This window comes from Xylocopa sonorina, chromosome 8 (genome assembly GCF_050948175.1).
Source record: "Xylocopa sonorina isolate GNS202 chromosome 8, iyXylSono1_principal, whole genome shotgun sequence".
Lineage (NCBI taxonomy): Eukaryota > Metazoa > Arthropoda > Insecta > Hymenoptera > Apidae > Xylocopa > Xylocopa sonorina.
The window spans coordinates 10,887,586-10,905,468 of NC_135200.1; the positions used below are offsets into that span (position 1 = coordinate 10,887,586).

Below are 17,883 nucleotides of genomic sequence, written 5' to 3' on the forward strand. Positions count from 1 at the left end.
TCACGAGGAATTCCGAATATATGGATCGTTCAATGAAGTCGCATGTCCCCGCGGCTGAGTCGTTGCCAAATTTTACCGTTCCCCGGCGTTCTTACCTACGCGATACATCTTCAGCGAGCAACGCCCGCGACGACTGTATCCGCTGCAGACGTTTATGAGATTGTGATATATCGAAACCAGTCAAACATCTTACGTGTTTCTTCCCATCTATCTAAACGCTTCATATTCCGTTTACCATCGAACAATAAAAACTTCACCAAAAACGGGACATTTCTCAGAAACAGTAACACTCCCAAAATACCACGCTATCACGGATCCTAGAAAACGGTGAGTACAGTATCAAGTACTCTTAGTAAGTAACGAGCTCGCAAAGTCGAAGCACGCCTGAGGAGAATCGCGTGGAAGAAAAGGGGAACGCGTGTCAGCCGCGGCGAGAGGCAGGACACGGAACGACGGGACCAGGTAAGCGTCCGTTCGAGTGCGTGGGGCATCTCGACAGGCTCTCGGCTATAAATAGACCGCGAAGGTCAGGGGAATCAGCAGTTTTCATGCAAATGCCGCATCGAGGGAGCGATATTGGCCCTTTCCCGCGGCGAGGGCCGTCCGCGCGGCCGCTGCGGGTTTTCACCGCGGCGGCGACCCGCGACGGTAACCCGTTCGCCGGATTAACGCCGCTCCCCAACGGCGAGGCGCGCCTCGGGACCGTTTCTAGCGGCGACGGGCGACGATGGAACGTGGAACGATGGAATTTATATTCGTAATTCACGTTGTTTACTCCGTGGCCCTCGCACGACACTTTATCATCGCGGCGAACACGCGATTTGAATTGGAGATTTCGCGGCGAGGCGAGCGCAGGCCGCGGGACGGAGCGGATGACACGATGGACGGTTCGACGAGATCGGTGTACTTCGCCACGAGCGAAGACACACTGGGTGTTCGACGAACTCTTCTATTGAACTCTTCTCAAAAGCGAAATTGAGAGTCGTTAGGGAGAGAATCGCGTCATCGATGAGAGGAATGTATCGGATGTTTGACGCGGGTGTCGATTGCACAGCCAGGCAATATTTTCGTGCGTGTGTATCGATGCAGGTGCGCTCGGCGGATTTTAAGAATCGTATTGCAATTTCGTTCTTCTCGACTACTCTCGCTTTTGAGAAGCGAGAATAGTAAAGTCGCGTTTAAGTTCGCGGTGGCGAGAAAAATCGTGGTAACGGCGGTAGTCCATTATCATCGCGATGCGGGTGCCCATTGCGCAGCCACGTACAATTTTCCTCACGCGTTCCGTCGCTAACAGGTTCTCACTATCAATGACTCGCGTTTCGCGTGTATTTTCAAATCGTTTTCCGCGAAAAACGACGCGCGGAATGCGACTTTCATTTTATTTCGCTTCGCGGAATCGGGCTTTAAATTTTCAGCGGACAATCGTCGAACACCCGGTACGTGCACACGTGGTGGGTAATGGAGTTTGCGGCGGTTTCCCGAGCCGCTGAGAGGAACATTGTCACCAATAGCGAGCCTCTCGGGTTTCAACGCCTCGCATGCCGAGCGAACGCTTCAAATCGAGTTACGCAAGGTCTCAAAGGGTAATTCGACGTGGACGCCGTTTACGCGGACCCTCGGAGAATATTGGACGCGAAAATTGCGGGCAATCTTGGCCACAGATTCTACGACGCCGCGGTGATAACTCGCGCGACTCGCTTCGAGCAGCTCGACGCGATTCTAGTTCACGGCTCGAACGTTCCCTACACTCTTCGCCTGAATAACCTCCCGATTTCCATACCATTATCGCTGTTTCCCTCGAATTATTCCATCCGCTCGATTCCTTCGATTTTTCCGCTATTAATTATCATCGCGTTACGCACGGTCCTCGTCAGCGAAAATCCTCCTATCCGAGAGCCTGAATCCGGCTGTTGCATTGATTCCACATTCGCAATCCGTACGATACGTTCGAGAAAAACTTATTTTAACCTATTACGAGACTAACGATTAAACGCTTTAACCCCTTGACATACAACGACCACTGAGATACGTCGGCTCGACTAATTACCGCCGTACGAGCGTTCGGTTACACGCGGGAAATTGCATAACCAGAGATAAAAGTGCGATAAAATAGTATTTTGCGCCGGTCGAAGGGAATCAGATTCCTGCGGATTCGCCAGCGCCAGCCGGAGAAGGTAACGACGGGAGCGGCGAGTCCTCCGCGCGCAGGACAGTTTTCTAATCCGCGGAGAACGTCATCGGCTCGGCGGCCGGTGCAATCAACAGGTGGTTGCACCAACCGCGATGCAGTGACCCGCGTGGTGTTGCACGCGTGTGCGTTCGACGGAGGCGCGCGCTCGCCCGTTCCCCGCGCTTATCGAATGTTCCCACTGCGCACACCGGCGGATACCCGCATATACGCGGCCGCTCGTTGCCACTGCCCCCTGAGAAAGCCTCTGCAACCACCTACGGCTCTACCGCCTAAACGGGCCCAGCTAGAACGCGATGATCGACGAGACGACGAGCAGAGGCGATTTCCACCACTTTCGATCCTCCCTTGTCCGGCGATACTTCGAGTTATCCGATTAGACGCGACCAATCGGAGAGTCGAGACAGAGGGCAGGTGAATTCTTTTCGAACGAACGATTATGGAAGTTTTAAACGTAGATGTAAATGCCTTTGGTTACTAATGTCTATGCTCCGATAAAGGATGCGCATTCCTGCTTCGCGCAGCGGTACCATACGATGGACCATCGTAGCTGGACCCGCCGAACGTACCGTTTCGTCGAATCGACGTGCAGGATTTTCAGCGTTTCGCGCATTTCCCCGGCGCATGCAGCCGCCGGCTGCTTTGTATGCAGGAATGCGCTCGACGAGAGTTCAGGTCTGAAATTCTTGGATTACCCGCGGTGGAGATCGGTTTCTCTCTGTTCGATTGTCGAGAGAGCTCGCAACTATGCCGGGTATGATCTTTAAAATTCCTGCCGTGGCCGCGGGAATGCGCCGCTGGACGGGTTCACCAGGGTGATGTGCCGGTGATAAGTCGGCTGGCTTTGATACGAACTCGCGTTGCTTTCGCCTGGCCGATATCAGCGGACGGAGGAAAGCGGATAATGGATCGATCGGTTTCCCATGTATCTTTAATCGACAGATTCCTCGTGTAACTAACGAGTCTGGCCGAAAGAATGCCGGTTTCTAATTATGTCCGTTCGGATACACAGTGTTTCGACTTGTAGTCATTAGGACTTTCTATCGATTGCCGCGTAGCTCCATTAATTCTGTCCAAATACACGTTCGCTTAAACAAATTCCAATCTGTCTGATCTGTAGATCGCTAATTTAATTATTGCTTAACCACTCGCTATCTGTGGCGTAGAATGTTCGCCGGTATTAGGGTAATGAATTGGAAATCGCCGTTTTCAATTCGACTCAATTAAGACAATTTCCATTAGCTTGCGAAGGAGGGAATAAATCGTTCGCCTCTTTACCACGGAAGTACGCGAGTCGACGATCGCGGATGGACAATTTATTCCCGTAATCGTTCTCGAGCGGTTCGAATTCCTAATAAATTGTAGAAAACCACGAGCGGTAAGGGACAATTAAATCGAACGGGGGCACGAAACAATTCCCCTCTCTCTCTTCTCCTCCTCGAGGAACGTCGTCGCGTTGCATCTGCGGGCGGTAGCGCGCCGCGGAAGGCTCTCCAAAGAAACGACGACGAAAGAGGTTCTAGGTGCGAGATCTGGCGAGTCGCAGATGTCTGGGCCGCAGAAGCAGCCAGCCACCATGCCCTCGTCGACTCGATTATAAAAGCGACGCGTGGGAGCGGCACGTTTTTCGGGCGAGTGTCGACGGCCAGAAATAGACTCGCGGGACGCGTCCGATGCAGGCACGGCGGGTAGAAAATAAGCCGACGGAAGCGGGAACGCGCGGGCAACGGGGCTGTAAACATCCGGCGGAAGGAAAATGCGCGAGCATCGACGAAATTCAACGACGAACAGCGGTGGCGAGGAGCGCGAGAGGAGTCCCGCTCCCCCTCTTGGCTCGCCACCGCGACCTGTTCCGTTGCGTTCGCTAACGAGTGAAACTAGGTGAAAGTAAAGAGAAGCACGCGTTCGTATGCACCCGAGTGAGTCCCCTCGCTGCGCCGCTGCCCGCCGGAGAAGGGCCCAGTTATGGTCTATTTACACTTGTAGTCGCGCAGGAAAAAGTGCTCGAGCGTTCCAGCCTTCTCGCATCTGTGTTCTCGAGATCTTTCGCAATTTCTGATACGAGCCTTCGGACGGCACTGGGTGTCTCCAGTTATTTGAACGATTCTCATTTTTCCATGCCATCTCTCCAAGTCACCTCGCGAACATATCCCACTTCCTTCAAAACGCCCAGTATAGAATGAAACGTAGGCTCCAAGAGATTATTATGACACGAAACAGGTGTTCGATCGACTACGTCGCTACGAGAACGATATTTTCAATCAATGTCCCGAGTTCGCGGTGCGTAGGAATACTTTAATCCGCCACGGTATCAACGACGTATCCGTCGAGCAGCGGCTGCCCCAGGATTAGTTCGCAACACGGCATCGATACCCGCGAATAGACGTTTACTCGTGAATCGCGAACGAAACGGCGGCTGTCTTCCACCGCAATCCTTTTCTTCGTTCCGCGGGGAAACCAGCCGGCGTCCACGCGTGCCCGTTTCATTTTCTTACGGCCTCCAATTAACATAAATTAGTCTGGAGGCCTTTTTACGCTCGCGTACCACTTTCTCATATTCGAATCGTCGGTATCCACCGAGAGAGTCCTCGAACGCGTCCTTACAACACCCGTCGTGGAAACGTCGTCCTCCTTTACCATTTTTCTCCTTCTTTTTCTTATTTTATTAATCGTCTCGTCGTCCTCTTCTCTCCTTCCGGCTTTTCTCTATCCTCGTCCCAGCCGTCGTGTCTTTAATTAGCTGCTTTTAATTGACTCGTAATGGAGCGCGTAATGGAGCGAATTGAATCGCGATTCGGCTGCGATATACATAACCGAATTTATGGACTCCTTCGAGGAAAGTTCCCTCTCCTCTCGTGGATTATTTCGATCCACCAGCGGAGGGGAAGAACAAACTTTCACGAAGATTCACGGGCCTCGACGACTTCACCTGCCGCTTGTAAAAACGCAATCTTTGCGAATAACTGGGGGAGATAAGACACCATATATATAACGTCGGAGAGATCTTTTAGAAATTCGGTGTAAACCGAAAGATAGACCCTCTACTCGCGAGGCGTGCGTATCGTTAACGAAAAGACAAGGTAAATAAAATTTTTTGCTCGATAAAAAATGTCGAATACTCGCATCTTAGCTGAGCGTATCCTCCCGAGCGCGATAGGATTTAAAGACGAAGCGTTAATTTCGAAAGTAGGTAGAAATAAAACGTAGGAGCTCGTAAAACTGGCGAATAATCGAAATGGACAGGTTTCAAGTGTTTCGATACAGGAATTAACTGGCAGAAATGCGGGAAGACGAGGACGCGAACGAGTGTCCTCAGCCGGTTAAACGATGCACTTGTCGCGTCCAATGTCCGTGGCGAGCAGGAGGCATCGAGGCAGCATCGCGACACTAGTCGTCAAGGCACCCGGAGAGGACTTTCTTTTTGCTTCGACCACCAAACTTGTTTGAAACGGGAAGGGGATCGGAGGAATATTACTCGAGAGTCGGGACCCAGAAATGACCCGCCTGGCGAACTCGAGTCGCTCGGACGCGCTATTTTTCCAGCACCGAGTTTCTACGGAAACGGGTCGGCCCCAGGACGATCCCAGACGATTAACGAGGCGTGCGGCCAGACGGCCGTTCCGATCGGTCGTTTAAAAATAGGCACGGATCCGCGTGACACGTGTTTTTATCATTCCCTGCAGGCACCGCGGTTCATTTCCAGCCGCTTGCTTCCTCGTCATTTCTTCCATAAATAACCTTCGAATCCGAGTTTCTCGACCAACCCTCGAGCTAAAAGTATCCCTGTGACGCTATGGCGTCATCGTGACATCATCGCGTAAGCGATTTTCCCCTTTTTCCGGAGCTTGCGGGTCAAGATTCTCTTCTAGGCACCGCGAGCTGGATTTATCAAGGAACATCTCGGCGTTTTCAACAAAATTGAAAGAGAAAACCAATTGCCATATCCTGCGTTAACCTCGAGTTGCGCAAAAATATCGCGTTACGCAACGCAACGCTCCACGCGCGTCCCATAGCGCGGATCCTTGATCGCGGATTAATAAACCAGAAGCCGGACAGAAAGGCTGATCGAAACGGGAGAAAGCGCGAGGAGGATCCAACCAGACGGAGTCTCTGCGTGCATCTGGCGCGTCATCATCATCACCGCGACATCGTCGAGTAGCCGGGGATTCGTGACTCCGCGGCAACCGGTGCACGCAACGATCGCGACTCCTCTTCGAAGTTGCGTGTGCGAAACTAGGCCGACTGGTAACGATACGAAAGAGCCATTCCATCGCTCGTGGAAAGAGGTTCCGTCAGTGGGACGATTTTACGACGCGAGACCGCGCGCGAGCTGTTCGTCATCCTCGTCGAGGTATTCTAATTGGGATCAGAGGTCCGATCCCACGAGCGTTCCACTCTGGAATCGATTCGAAGCCAATCGCGAGGCTCTGTGACGAAGCTGGTGTACCGAGCAGGAAAAGACGATCGGGGAACGTAATCGCGAATGGCGCGTGATTCGCGTCCACCCCCGACGTATCGAGCGGAACCGGTTCCTTTTCGATTTGCCTCGTGATCGATGCGTTTTCTAGATCCTGTTCAGGCGACTGCGTCACGGGCCTCGGACCCAGGTTAATCTATGGTTCGAGATATCGACGGTCTGCCGGACTGATAACTCGGTCCCAAGATAGCTACGATAGCCGTGGTTCAAGGCTTAGCCTAAGATCGATGGAGATCGATCTTGAGCGGACTTGCGAGGGTTCGTTTGGATGTAAGGCGGAACTGGATAAGGTAGAACAGGCTAACATTGTTGTTGGTAACAAGAGGAATATAAGATACTTTAAAGAGTGCACTTAAATTAGATATTAACAAAATGATAGTCGTTCAACGTTCAAGAAGATCAAAAGTTTCAGCGTATCGATCGAAGTGTGTAAACAATAAAAAAGAATTGGAATCATTGGCGTTGTGGAGCAGAACCTCCCCCAAGAGCGAAGATCTTAGAGAGCAATCGGGTCCGACATCCGCTTATCCATGGGTTCTGTTACTCCAAAACGAAACGAAGGACTGCGGGACGGCGGGAAAGGGTTGAACGGACTGGGGGTTAGGCAGGATGCTAATTTTTCAGGCGATCGATCGAAGCCCCGAAGCGCAGGCATCGCGTGTTCCTAACGTCGCACGGACGAAACCACCGAAACGCACATAGCCGCGCGCGGAAGCAGCCCGTAATTATATTGTCACGCCGCGGGTGTTCAATTTGTCGGCACACATCCGCCTCCACCGCGTGTTCGTTAAACACCGCCGCCTCCGCCTCTTCGACAACTTCGACCGCTACCTTCCTCGTCACTCGACCGAGCGGCCGCGCTTCGCTCTTACTCTGTTCTCACGCTGGACCTCGAGGAACCTCTCGCACGCCATCAGGAAAAGAGCCGACTCGCCTCGCGTTTCACTGACGCGAGCAAGTCCCGCGAAATCGCAGGATATATCTGGGAAAAGTATCGAATGGAGATGGTCTCGAATGGTCTCTTTAAATTTTTGTACAGCGGAATCTTCGAAGCGTAATCGCTGTGAAAATTGCGGCGACAGTTATTCCGTGATATGTATTCTATATTTAGATAAAAAGGTACCGATATTAACTGGAAGATGAGAATGGAGCAATCCGGAAGTGACTGGTGGAATAACCTATTAATATCCCATTTATGTAGATGGGTCATTTGCGGCTAACAATAAGTCTCCGGAGTGAAAACGAATGAATGATGAATACCTTTGCACGTATACATATGCATATCTACTTATATGGCGCTGTGTGATTGAAGATCAAGGAATGACTGTGCTTATTCTAAGTATCGTAGGATTATTTTGATTTTGTTGGAGTATTTCAGAGATGAGTCGATAAGAGTCATATGCAAGACGACGGAACAGGTATTTATTGACTCGTTCGGTGAAGAGAGTTTCAAATAAAGATATAAAGATAATGGTAATAGCGAATGCTCGACGGTTTGAAACCTCTCGTGCATCCACCTTGTTTGACTAACCAATCATTTACATCGAAATTATCTATACGAGGCATTAGGATGCTAAAACTTGTAAAATGGTTTCAACGAACCCTTCGAAAGCAATCGAACCTCGCCTCGTATCTACAGGCAGTTCTCGCAGAGCGTTAAGGAAGTGTGAAAAGTACTCACGTAACTAATCATGGGTATGTTGCGGGACTGAGCGACTATAGCTTCAACGTAGCAGGAGCCTTCTGGTCCAAAGAAGGCAGCAACCCCGTCGCAGATCATATCGATCATTGCCTTGGTGGCTTCCACGGTCTCTCCCCTCGTGTCGCTCCATCGCATCACCAGTCTTACGTTCGGCAATATATTTGGATCGTTGTTGATCTGAAAACGACAGAACAGCGGAACGTTAAAGAAAAACATTCTATCGTGGACGATCGTGTCGTTACGCGAGGCTTACTATCGCGAGATCTCCAATCTCGTGGTTGTACGATATCGAGTTATAATTAATTGAACGATGTCACGAGATAGCGGCGATCACACTGCATCGGTGGCCGCGGGTTAGCCTACTTAGCCGACATAATTGTTTCCAGCAATGCCATCGGTCACCCGGTTTAATGGAGCTAATCGCGTTACCATAACTACTGTCATGAATATTCATTCTGCTCCTAACAATGACGGATGACAATAATGACTGTTGACGATCATTGTACAATCGCGACGCGTAACTCACGCGAATTCAGAATTGAATCACGTAGAGCGATAGACCGGTATGGTAACAATTGCTCGCCAATTAGAGCACCGTTTCAGCGTGCTTGACAGTTGATTCGCGTTACCGTATCGATCTCTGGTATTCTTTAACCACGCGTCGCTTTTGGATTTTCGCTTATTAGCATAGCTTCGATCTGAGTGAAGCATCGGGTGCGAAGACCAGGGAAAACTCTCTTAGTTTTCCCAAGAGAAAATCTCAACAGCTACAAAGAACAAACTAGAACTCAGGATCGAATGACGTAGCATCACGATGTATCGATGGAAGTCTACTAATTGCACCGATTAAAACCCTATTTATAACCGCGCTGCGACAGTTGAATCGCATCACCGTACCAAACGTGACGTTCCATTATAATTAGCAACGAATGTGTTTCTAAAAAAACGAGAAAAGAAGAACGAGTTCACGATACCCTTGCACTATAGTCGACACGCGTCGACTTTCGATGGCATTTCTTTGAATATCTGCCCGGCAGGGACGTCGATTAAAGTTCAATTCGTAATGTTACTCGATGCGTCCCGGTTCTTCGCGAGGCATTCCACCCGACACTCTCACGGCGTATCCGGCTCGCGTCTATACATCATACGACGCGGCGCGTACTGCTCGGTTATTATGCAAATCTCCGCGAGCAACGAACAATACTTTTCCAAGTAGTCCGTCGTTTAGAGCGCGCGAGCCGCGATTAGCCGAAATCGTGGAATTTCGCGCGACCGATAAATCCATTTAGGGGCTGGTTGGTCCCGTTTCCAGGCTGATAGCTATTTTCGCGAAAAGGTCGAGCCGAGTGGCGAACGCTCGATAAGAAAATTAGGTAGAGGCGAACGAGTGGTTTGGCTCGGTTTTGAACCTGCTTCTTGTTTTAAATCGCATCGAGCGGGCGCGCGTTCAGAGCCGGTGGTATTCTGGAATTGAAACGGTCCGTTGGCTTTTTAAACGGAGATACCCGCGCGTGAAGCTGGCTGGTCGATTCCTTTAGAATTCTACGAAGCGGATTCGAAAAAGCGGTCGTCATCCGTGTGAGTTACGTTCATCGATGCTATCAGTTTATCTCTGCAAAGCTTCTATTTGCATTTCTGCCGCGACTTTCATAAATCATGCCTTCGCGCTCGCGACTTTCCGTGGCTACGTTTGCGCGCGTCGGCTGGGAAAAATATCCGCATCGCGAGAATGATTCTGTGGTAGTTTTCTTTTTTTTTTTTTTTCTCGAGCGTTCTATAGAAATCCAGTCTTGATTGAGAATCGCGCGGGAAATGCACGTTTCGTCGTTACTATCGTTTTATTCGAGATGGTATCTGGAGCACTGATAAATTCCAGCCGTGGAATGTCACAATTTCTTGAAACGTTCCGCGCGTACTCGATCCACCGCCGGGGCGCGACGCGCGCGATGGAAAACGAGAAAATTCGTGGAGCCGCGAGGAGTGATTTACGCGCGCGGGACCAACCGATTTTTGCGTTGCTTCGCTTCTGACCGCAGGAGGAACCGTTAAAGCGGTTCCGAAGCGGCGCTATAAAAAATCATTGCTCTTCCCGTTGGACGGTTCGCATTCCTGATTTTGCACCTGTTCGAACCGACGATCGCCGGATTTGTCCGCCGAAACGGCGATCGCGCCGCGCGGGTCTCCGCTAATCGCTTTTAATTATTACGAGCGTCCGAAAGTTCGCGTTTGCCCTCGCGATTAAATCGCATCTGAGAACGGTGAGGCGACTGCGTAACGGAGAAATGTGCGAAAAGTAAAAAAAAGCAGCTGGGATATATCGGTTCGAGGATATCCCCTGTTAACGCGTGAACGGAATTAGTCGCGGTTCGAGGCAATTAGCCGCGTCGGGTGGAATTCGCAGGAGCAGCAGTCGGTCGGGCGTAAATGAAATCTGAAAATCGGCGGGCGGGTAATTCCGTAGAAAAATGTCGGAGCGAGGCGGCCGGGTGATTTCTCCGGGGAGCTGTCCGAGCGTGAAACAATGTTCGCAGCCGGGTGTCCACTTGCGCGCTGTTGCCGCTGGCAGGGTTTCACCAATCAGCTTATTTTCGAGTAATTGAAGGGCGTCCGGTCGTGGAAGGCTGTGCGCGACCGAATGCCAATCTTCAGGGACGATGGGAACGACTTCGCCGCGATTCGTTACGGCCAGGAGAGAAAGGAGGCGAGGAGGAGGAGGAGGGCGCAGAGGGGAATAGGAAAAGGAGAAAAGAAACGGGAAGAGTCGGTCGCACGCGGTTCCCGCCTAATGACGATAATGCACGCGGTTGCAAATGGCTGGGCATTAATTTGAATACTCGTAAAACCCGGGGAACCGCGGCTGAGGGCGTCGCGTCGCCGAGATCTCGCGTATCGTTTTCACACTCGGCGTATAATTTCAATTAGCTCGAATTAGAAGTGCGAGGATAGCGAGAGCGGGAATGCAGGACGCGATACGTGAAATCGTTCCGGATGATTCACGGGCGTCGTCGAGCAGCTGCCGCGAGGCGATCGCCATAAGCGCGAGAGAACGAACCGGGCGCAGCGCGCCACGGGTGGACGCACGATCGAATCGCGAATCCAACGATCGGACTGCTCCCGTTCCCTTATTTACAAATATCGCGCACGCGCGCCAAGCGAAACTAGTTTACATCGTGGGAGTGCGTCATAGCGAATTCCAGCATTTTTTCACTCGTTTTTTCTCTCCTTTTTGCCTCCGCGAGTATCGCCGCCAGCGAGCCGGACAAGGTGCACCTGCGCTATTCAGGCGAGCGGACAGGTAAGCGTTAAGCTCGATTCACGTGCACCGACGGACTTTCCTTCTGCGATATCGGCCACGCTCCGCGACGGATGAAAGCGACAACGTCGGACGAACGCCTATTCTTAGCCGCGAACCTCTGTCCACGAACGACTCCTCTTCTGGATACCAGAGCGAACGTTTCTCCCGCGTTTAGAAGGGAATTTGAAATTTCGATTCGAGAAATTGCGAAAGCTTCGAGGTACCTGCTACACCGAGGCGAGATTATTCGATCCGTTCGAGGAACAACCGAACGCATTAGCATCGAACGGGGCCGGTGCGTCGCGTCGGATCCGATCGTGGAAAAACTTTCACCGTGCCGCGGCTAAAAATACAACGGGTCGCGTTATTTCCTCGTTACGAGACGGTCGGTGGAAACGGTCGCGAGATAAAACTGTTTCGCGACGAGCCGCGGGCGAAAATAGCCGGCCACGGCGCCACGGGATCGTCGGTTTTCTTATTTCACGCGAAAATACGGATTCGACGTGGTCCCGCGTGTGAGCCAAGCTTTAGGCATCGCGCAGACCCGGCACAGAGGCCGACGTTGCGATCGCGATGCTTACTCTTGCGTGGCAATGTATATCGGAGTACATAAATAAACGGGTGCAAAGCTCGTTTCCTGCACCTTTCGTCGTGCGTCGACCACACCGCTCGTTTACGTGTTTCGCGACCTGTTCCCTTCGACCGCTTCGAACCGCGTGCCTCGAGTCACCCGCGATATTTCATTCGATTTCGTACGCGGAAGTGGAATCGAAACTCCAGCTGACCCTACCATTGGAGACTCGTAATTTTCAGATCGTTCTGTAGCCAACAACCGAATCAGAAGCAGGCTTCAGAGAAGTTTCACCATCAGCCATCAGCCATTCCTAAATCGGTTATCATCCGTGATTTTGTCTCCTCGCGAGTTCGAGCAAACGGAGTTCCGTCGCACCACGCGATGGGCGCAACGAAAGGCGATCTAAACGGCTGGGTTCCCCAGCAGGAAGTACCGAACGGAAGGGGTCCACGGGATCTCGGAACGGGATTCGTGGCGATCACCGCGATGAGATACCGATACCGGCGAATAATTATCGCCGTAACCGCAATCCATCTTTGACGTAACTTGTTATTTCCAAGTAGAACCGGATACGTAGGCAGGCGCGATACGATCGTCCGGTTATTTCGACGATTCCCAGAGGTCTCTCAGCCCTTTCCCTTCGCGCGTTTATGGTCGCAGGTTGCGAAAGAGCGCGCGGCGCAGGGCTGGTCCGGGAGAAAAAGGCAGGAGGAACGTACACGCTCGCGATCGCGGCCAGAAGAAAGGGCGACGAAGAAGAGGAGGAGGTGGAAGAAGCGGAGGAAAGAGGACGCGAACGATGAGGAAGGTGTACGTACCCGGTAAAGGAGAGGGCGAGAGGGGCATGGGGGAAGGAAGATCGAGGGAGGAGAAGGTTTCTCGATCGCGAGCGAATTCTTCTCACGGTTGCGAGAGCGCAGTTTCGTCGGCGGACGCGTGGGCGGACCGGCGAATAATGCCGGTCTTGTATTTTTAAACCCTCGCACGAATCGGCATCTCTGCGTGTAGCGCGCGCGAGAGGGAGAGAGAGAGAGAGAGAGAGAGATATGCCGGGTCACTCTCTGCGCGTTGCTGCAGCTCCCGCTGCAGCCGGGGCACCTTTCTCTTTTTCTTCTCTTATTCGCGGAGAGCCCCGTGGAAAGAAGGCGAAGCCGACCGGCGAAAACGATCTCACGGTCCTCCCGTGCGCTCGCGACCAACCAACCGACCGACCACCGATCCACCAATGAATTATCGAGCCTTCCAGACCGTGGAACGCCGCGCCGGTCCACGCCAGGCCGCGCTGACCGCCCGCAGGAGAAAAAACCTGGGACCAGGGGGCCCCCGCGATATTGCCCGGGCCTTACTTTTCGGCCGGGACCAGGATTCGCCGCGGCTTCACGTGGGAACCACGGGCCCCGCTACCGTAATTAGGGCCCGCCGCCCTCTCTCGATTTCCACGTGCACCGTGACACACACGCGAGGAGAACACGTGGAAACTAACGAGGAGCCGCACCGCGGTGCACGGGGAATTCGGCCAACTTTTATTTCGTCGATGCCATCTCGTCGGCCGTTATCTCGTCGCCGTTGTACCGCGGGACACCCGGTTAATGACGCACGTTAGAGGGATATTTGTCCGCGTGCTACGACGAATATTTGCATTCCGATATCGCGGGGATTTCCGAGGACAGCTGCGGTGGGTATAAATTAACCCCTTCGCTCTGAGTGATGTATAGTCGAGATCCGAACGATCACGCGCGCCTCGCATTTCGCATTTAAAGTATCGTTATCAATCGAGTACAGTGGAACTCCATTTGTACGAGGCTCGTCGGGGGCCGGAGGACGCACGAGCGATTCCTGCAATTGGGTCACTCGTCGCCTCGAACCCCGTCGTTCCAAGCTTCGTTCCTCAAATCGAGCGAAAATTGAATTAAAAAGGAAAACTCACCTCGTCGAGGGCCATGGAGAACGCCCCCGAGATGGCGAGGCCCTGACGGTCTTTCAGGCCGCCCTTGAGGGCCGTGAGGTATCCGATGGTAAGATTCTGCGGTTTCCTGAGTTGCGTGGATCTGGTGTAAGCGGACTTCGGGTAGGTGTGCCTGGAGAGCGCCTGCTGCCACTCTGCCCCGGGCAACCCTGGCGGCTCGGCCAGGCCCAGAACCAGAGGGCTGCTGGCCAGCAGCAGCAGCAACACCAGCAGGGCCCGCGAGCTGCTCCCGTACGAGCGCGGCCGCACCGGTCGCAACTGATCTTGCCGTCGATTGCGTTCCTGAGGGACTTCCTGGCGACGGGGAGGCCTGCGGCGGCTCGGCTGTACTGGCGGGCCGGGGCGCATGGCCGCCGCCGCCACCGGTCAGCACCGCCTCCCTCCCGCTCACCTGCAAGACCAACCAATTTCTTTCTTTCTCTCTCTCTCTCTCTTCTTTTCCTTCTAAACCCCTTCCCACAGTTTCTGTACAATTAGCAAGAAATTCGAATAAATATATCGTTCACATATATCGCATATATATATATATGGTCGAGAGTGTTGGTTCTTCGCTCTCTAACGATTCACGGTCAAGAAGCATTGAAATCCGTATAAATTACACGGGGAAACTTCCACGGATATCTTTACGCCTCTAGATTCTATCGTTATCGCGTTACTCCTCGACGAGTGGATCGATGCTTGAGCCACCAGAGAAACACAGGTCCGTCAATCGCGTACTTTTTCAACCACTTATCTTTCCAGCGTTTCGAAAAATCCGAGGTGTGCCGTGTAATCAAGCACGAGTGGCCAGCTTAGAAGTGTCGTTTCGACGCTATCATCCCGGCTAAACTAGCACTTATCATCAGACGGCACTTATTCGCCTGAGTCATCGGTTGTGCCATCTGCGCGAGGCTAATAATAACCGATATTCCTAAAACAACTGAAACGTAGCTCGACAGCGAACGCTGACGCCTTCCTGTCCTGTCGATTCCGATTCCGCGGATCGTCCTACGCAGCGGGGGAATTTTCAAAATCACCCGATTAATCATCGTCCGCCATTACCGGTTGTCCTGATGTAACCACCGCGGCGCAACCTCGCTCCTAGATTCCAGGTTAAAAAATGAGTCAAGCCTGCACATCAAAGAATCCGCGCGCGCATTAAGCTATTATTATCTCTACAATCGGATATCAATGATCTCCGGGAAATCTGACGTCAGAAACGCGACGATCCGCGATCAAGACTCACGAGTATCCATGAATGGTCCCGCTCTTCCCTCGAATTTCAATTCGAACGATTCAGGAAGCTTGTAATTCCGTAGTCGAAGATTGCGTTAGCAGACGTTGGTAATCGCGAGTGGAGATTCGCGGCGAGAACCGCGGGTAAAAGAGAAATTAACGATTCATCTCGAAGGAGGATGGGGCACAATACGCGAGAACCGCTGCGCCACGGGACGTAACGAGACCCGTCGCGCCATTTAACGGCCGTAAAGACGCTCGCGAACGTTCCCCGCGATAGGAACGAAGGTGGACGCGATTTCGCAACGCGATCAATCGCCGGGTGGAGGAAAAAATGACGGCTTCGTCTCGCGGCGGGATTCCGCGTTCTAAACGCGGAGGAGAGTAGGGGAGGCCGTAACACGTGGCCGGGCACGAAGAGAGAGGACACACCTGTTGCGATTACGTAACGAGCCGCGCGGACTCCGTAGGCGAGAGAGCTATAACGAAGCCCGCGAACGCCGCGACAACAATAAAGACGTCCTCTCCCGCGTGATGCATGGTGTCATTCGCCGAGCGAACCGCGTGCAACTTTCGACCCGTCGCTCGTTTCTAACGCGGATTTAATTATGACCGTCGGTGAAAGTCGCCGGATTTATTTGACGGCTGGCGAGACGTCGCGTCAAAGGGGACGCCTTCGCGACCTGTCGTCGCTCGGCTACCTTGACGGAGCCGCGCACAGGTGAGGGACCTGCGGATGCTGTAAGCTTCGCAGAGTCGAGCAGCTGCTTCCGATGCGTATATACGTGTATACTTGCTGGTGTAATGAGAGCGCTCTGTAACGCGATTAACTCCTATCGATTTATATGAAAACCGTGGTTGAAGAGACTCACAAGTGAGTACATGAAAAATCAAAAGTGCGTGGAGATTGCTACGGGAAAAGATAAGCCGAGCTATAACGAATATCAGCGCGCCACTGTATTTACTTTAGTATTTCTGTACCGGTTAATCAGCTCCGGGTATATCTAATTTCCTATCGCTTAATAGTATTTTTATAATCGGCTACAAAGGTGGCGATAAGATAAAAGAGGACGCAGAACTGGATCAGAGGACGCTTTATCGAGCAGAAATTTTTATTCCAGAGTCGATTGCGTCAACGTGTACCACGGCGGCTCTCCAATTCGAAATGATCCACTTATTTAAGTAGATAGAGCCGCTTCCCACCAGACACGACCGCGCGACTCGCTCACTGACGCTGGAATCAAAGTTCCTGTTTGTGCGAATACTTTTCGCAGTTAGACCACTTTTCTCCTTGTTCCCCCTTGTTGACCTAGTTGCCCGCGGTCGTACGAACGCGGCAACTCTTCTTCGATAGGATACAACGGGGGTGTACGTAAGTACATAAGTCTCACTTAGGCCGGGTCGCGGGCTCTTAAGAAATTGATCTTGTCAGCTGATTTCAATGGAGGGTTAAATCAATATCACCTCTTTACTTTAACAATTTACTTAGTCTTAAATCGATATTATGATACAGCTCTCGACGCGCTCGTGACTTCGTGGCATACATATATCACTGTTATCGTTCTGTTTTACTTATGTGGATACCCTTGGTAAACTATGGAACGTCTACGATTAATAATCCAAGTTGCAAACGGTGGACGTAGTAACTTCCGATCGGTGCTCGCGCTACGATTCTCTCTATCTCCCTAACTTCCTCCACAAACTACACTTTTGCTGCTCCAAAGTCGTACCATTAGGTGCCGCGACTGTCGTCGAGGTCCCATCTCGTCCCGACAAATCTCGTTTCGCGCCAACAGCTAGAAGAGGGTAGTAACGCTTAACGACCGACTCGTGCCGCGGTTCTGCTGGAAATTCTCGTCTTCGCCTTCTCCCTTTGAATAAACTCTATAAACGCGTCTCGCGAGGTACCATCGTCCTCTAACCAGACTCTACTCGACGGACACACGCGCAACTTTCTCCACGGCGATTTTTATCGCGTTTAACGATAGAAAAGCGAGGATAGGATCGTGAACCCTCCACACGGGTTTTTCAATTAACGATTTACGGCGGATACCCGCGTAAAAACCGGGACGACGATTGACCAGGCGCTTACGATACGTTCGACTTCTGCGTGGACAGTTTTCACGAACGGCGCGTCAGCTCGGTGCTATTTATTCCCCAGCCACTGTTGGAGGATCTGGTTAACGCGATTAACACCTGCGGATGGTATTCGTGGTAACGTGCATTCACGATCTGTCTAGCGAAATTTTCCAAATTTCCAATAACAAGTTTAATCGACCGTTAATTACGAGTTTGTTGTGTCTTTGACATTCTTTCCTCGAAATGCATCCTTTCCTGGTGGCATTGAAAAATAAACTCGGCGGATTTTCCTCGTCCGTTCGCGAAATCGTGTCAGCGCAGCGTTACATCGAAAATGATTCAAAGCTACCGCGTCGTTTGTAACGAGGAAACACGGTTTCGTACAGG

The 17,883-nt window shown here is 51.9% G+C and overlaps 1 protein-coding gene across 3 annotated transcripts in view; it reads right to left on the minus strand.

The window, feature by feature from the left end:
- Window positions 1-17,883, minus strand: part of LOC143426469 (receptor-type guanylate cyclase Gyc76C) — a 90,112-nt gene that overhangs the window by 25,079 nt on the left and 47,150 nt on the right. For 2 of the 3 annotated variants that reach the window (XR_013102148.1, XR_013102147.1), the window contains one exon: window positions 14,565-14,593. Coding sequence is in view for 1 of the 3 variants with exons in the window: in XM_076899945.1 (XP_076756060.1) it covers window positions 8,347-8,544; window positions 14,164-14,550 (585 nt within the window). In the remaining 2 variants the exon portion in view is untranslated. Of the gene's footprint in view, window positions 1-8,346; window positions 8,545-14,163; window positions 14,594-17,883 lie in introns of those variants that run through there. The other variant, XM_076899945.1, reaches the window with a different exon arrangement.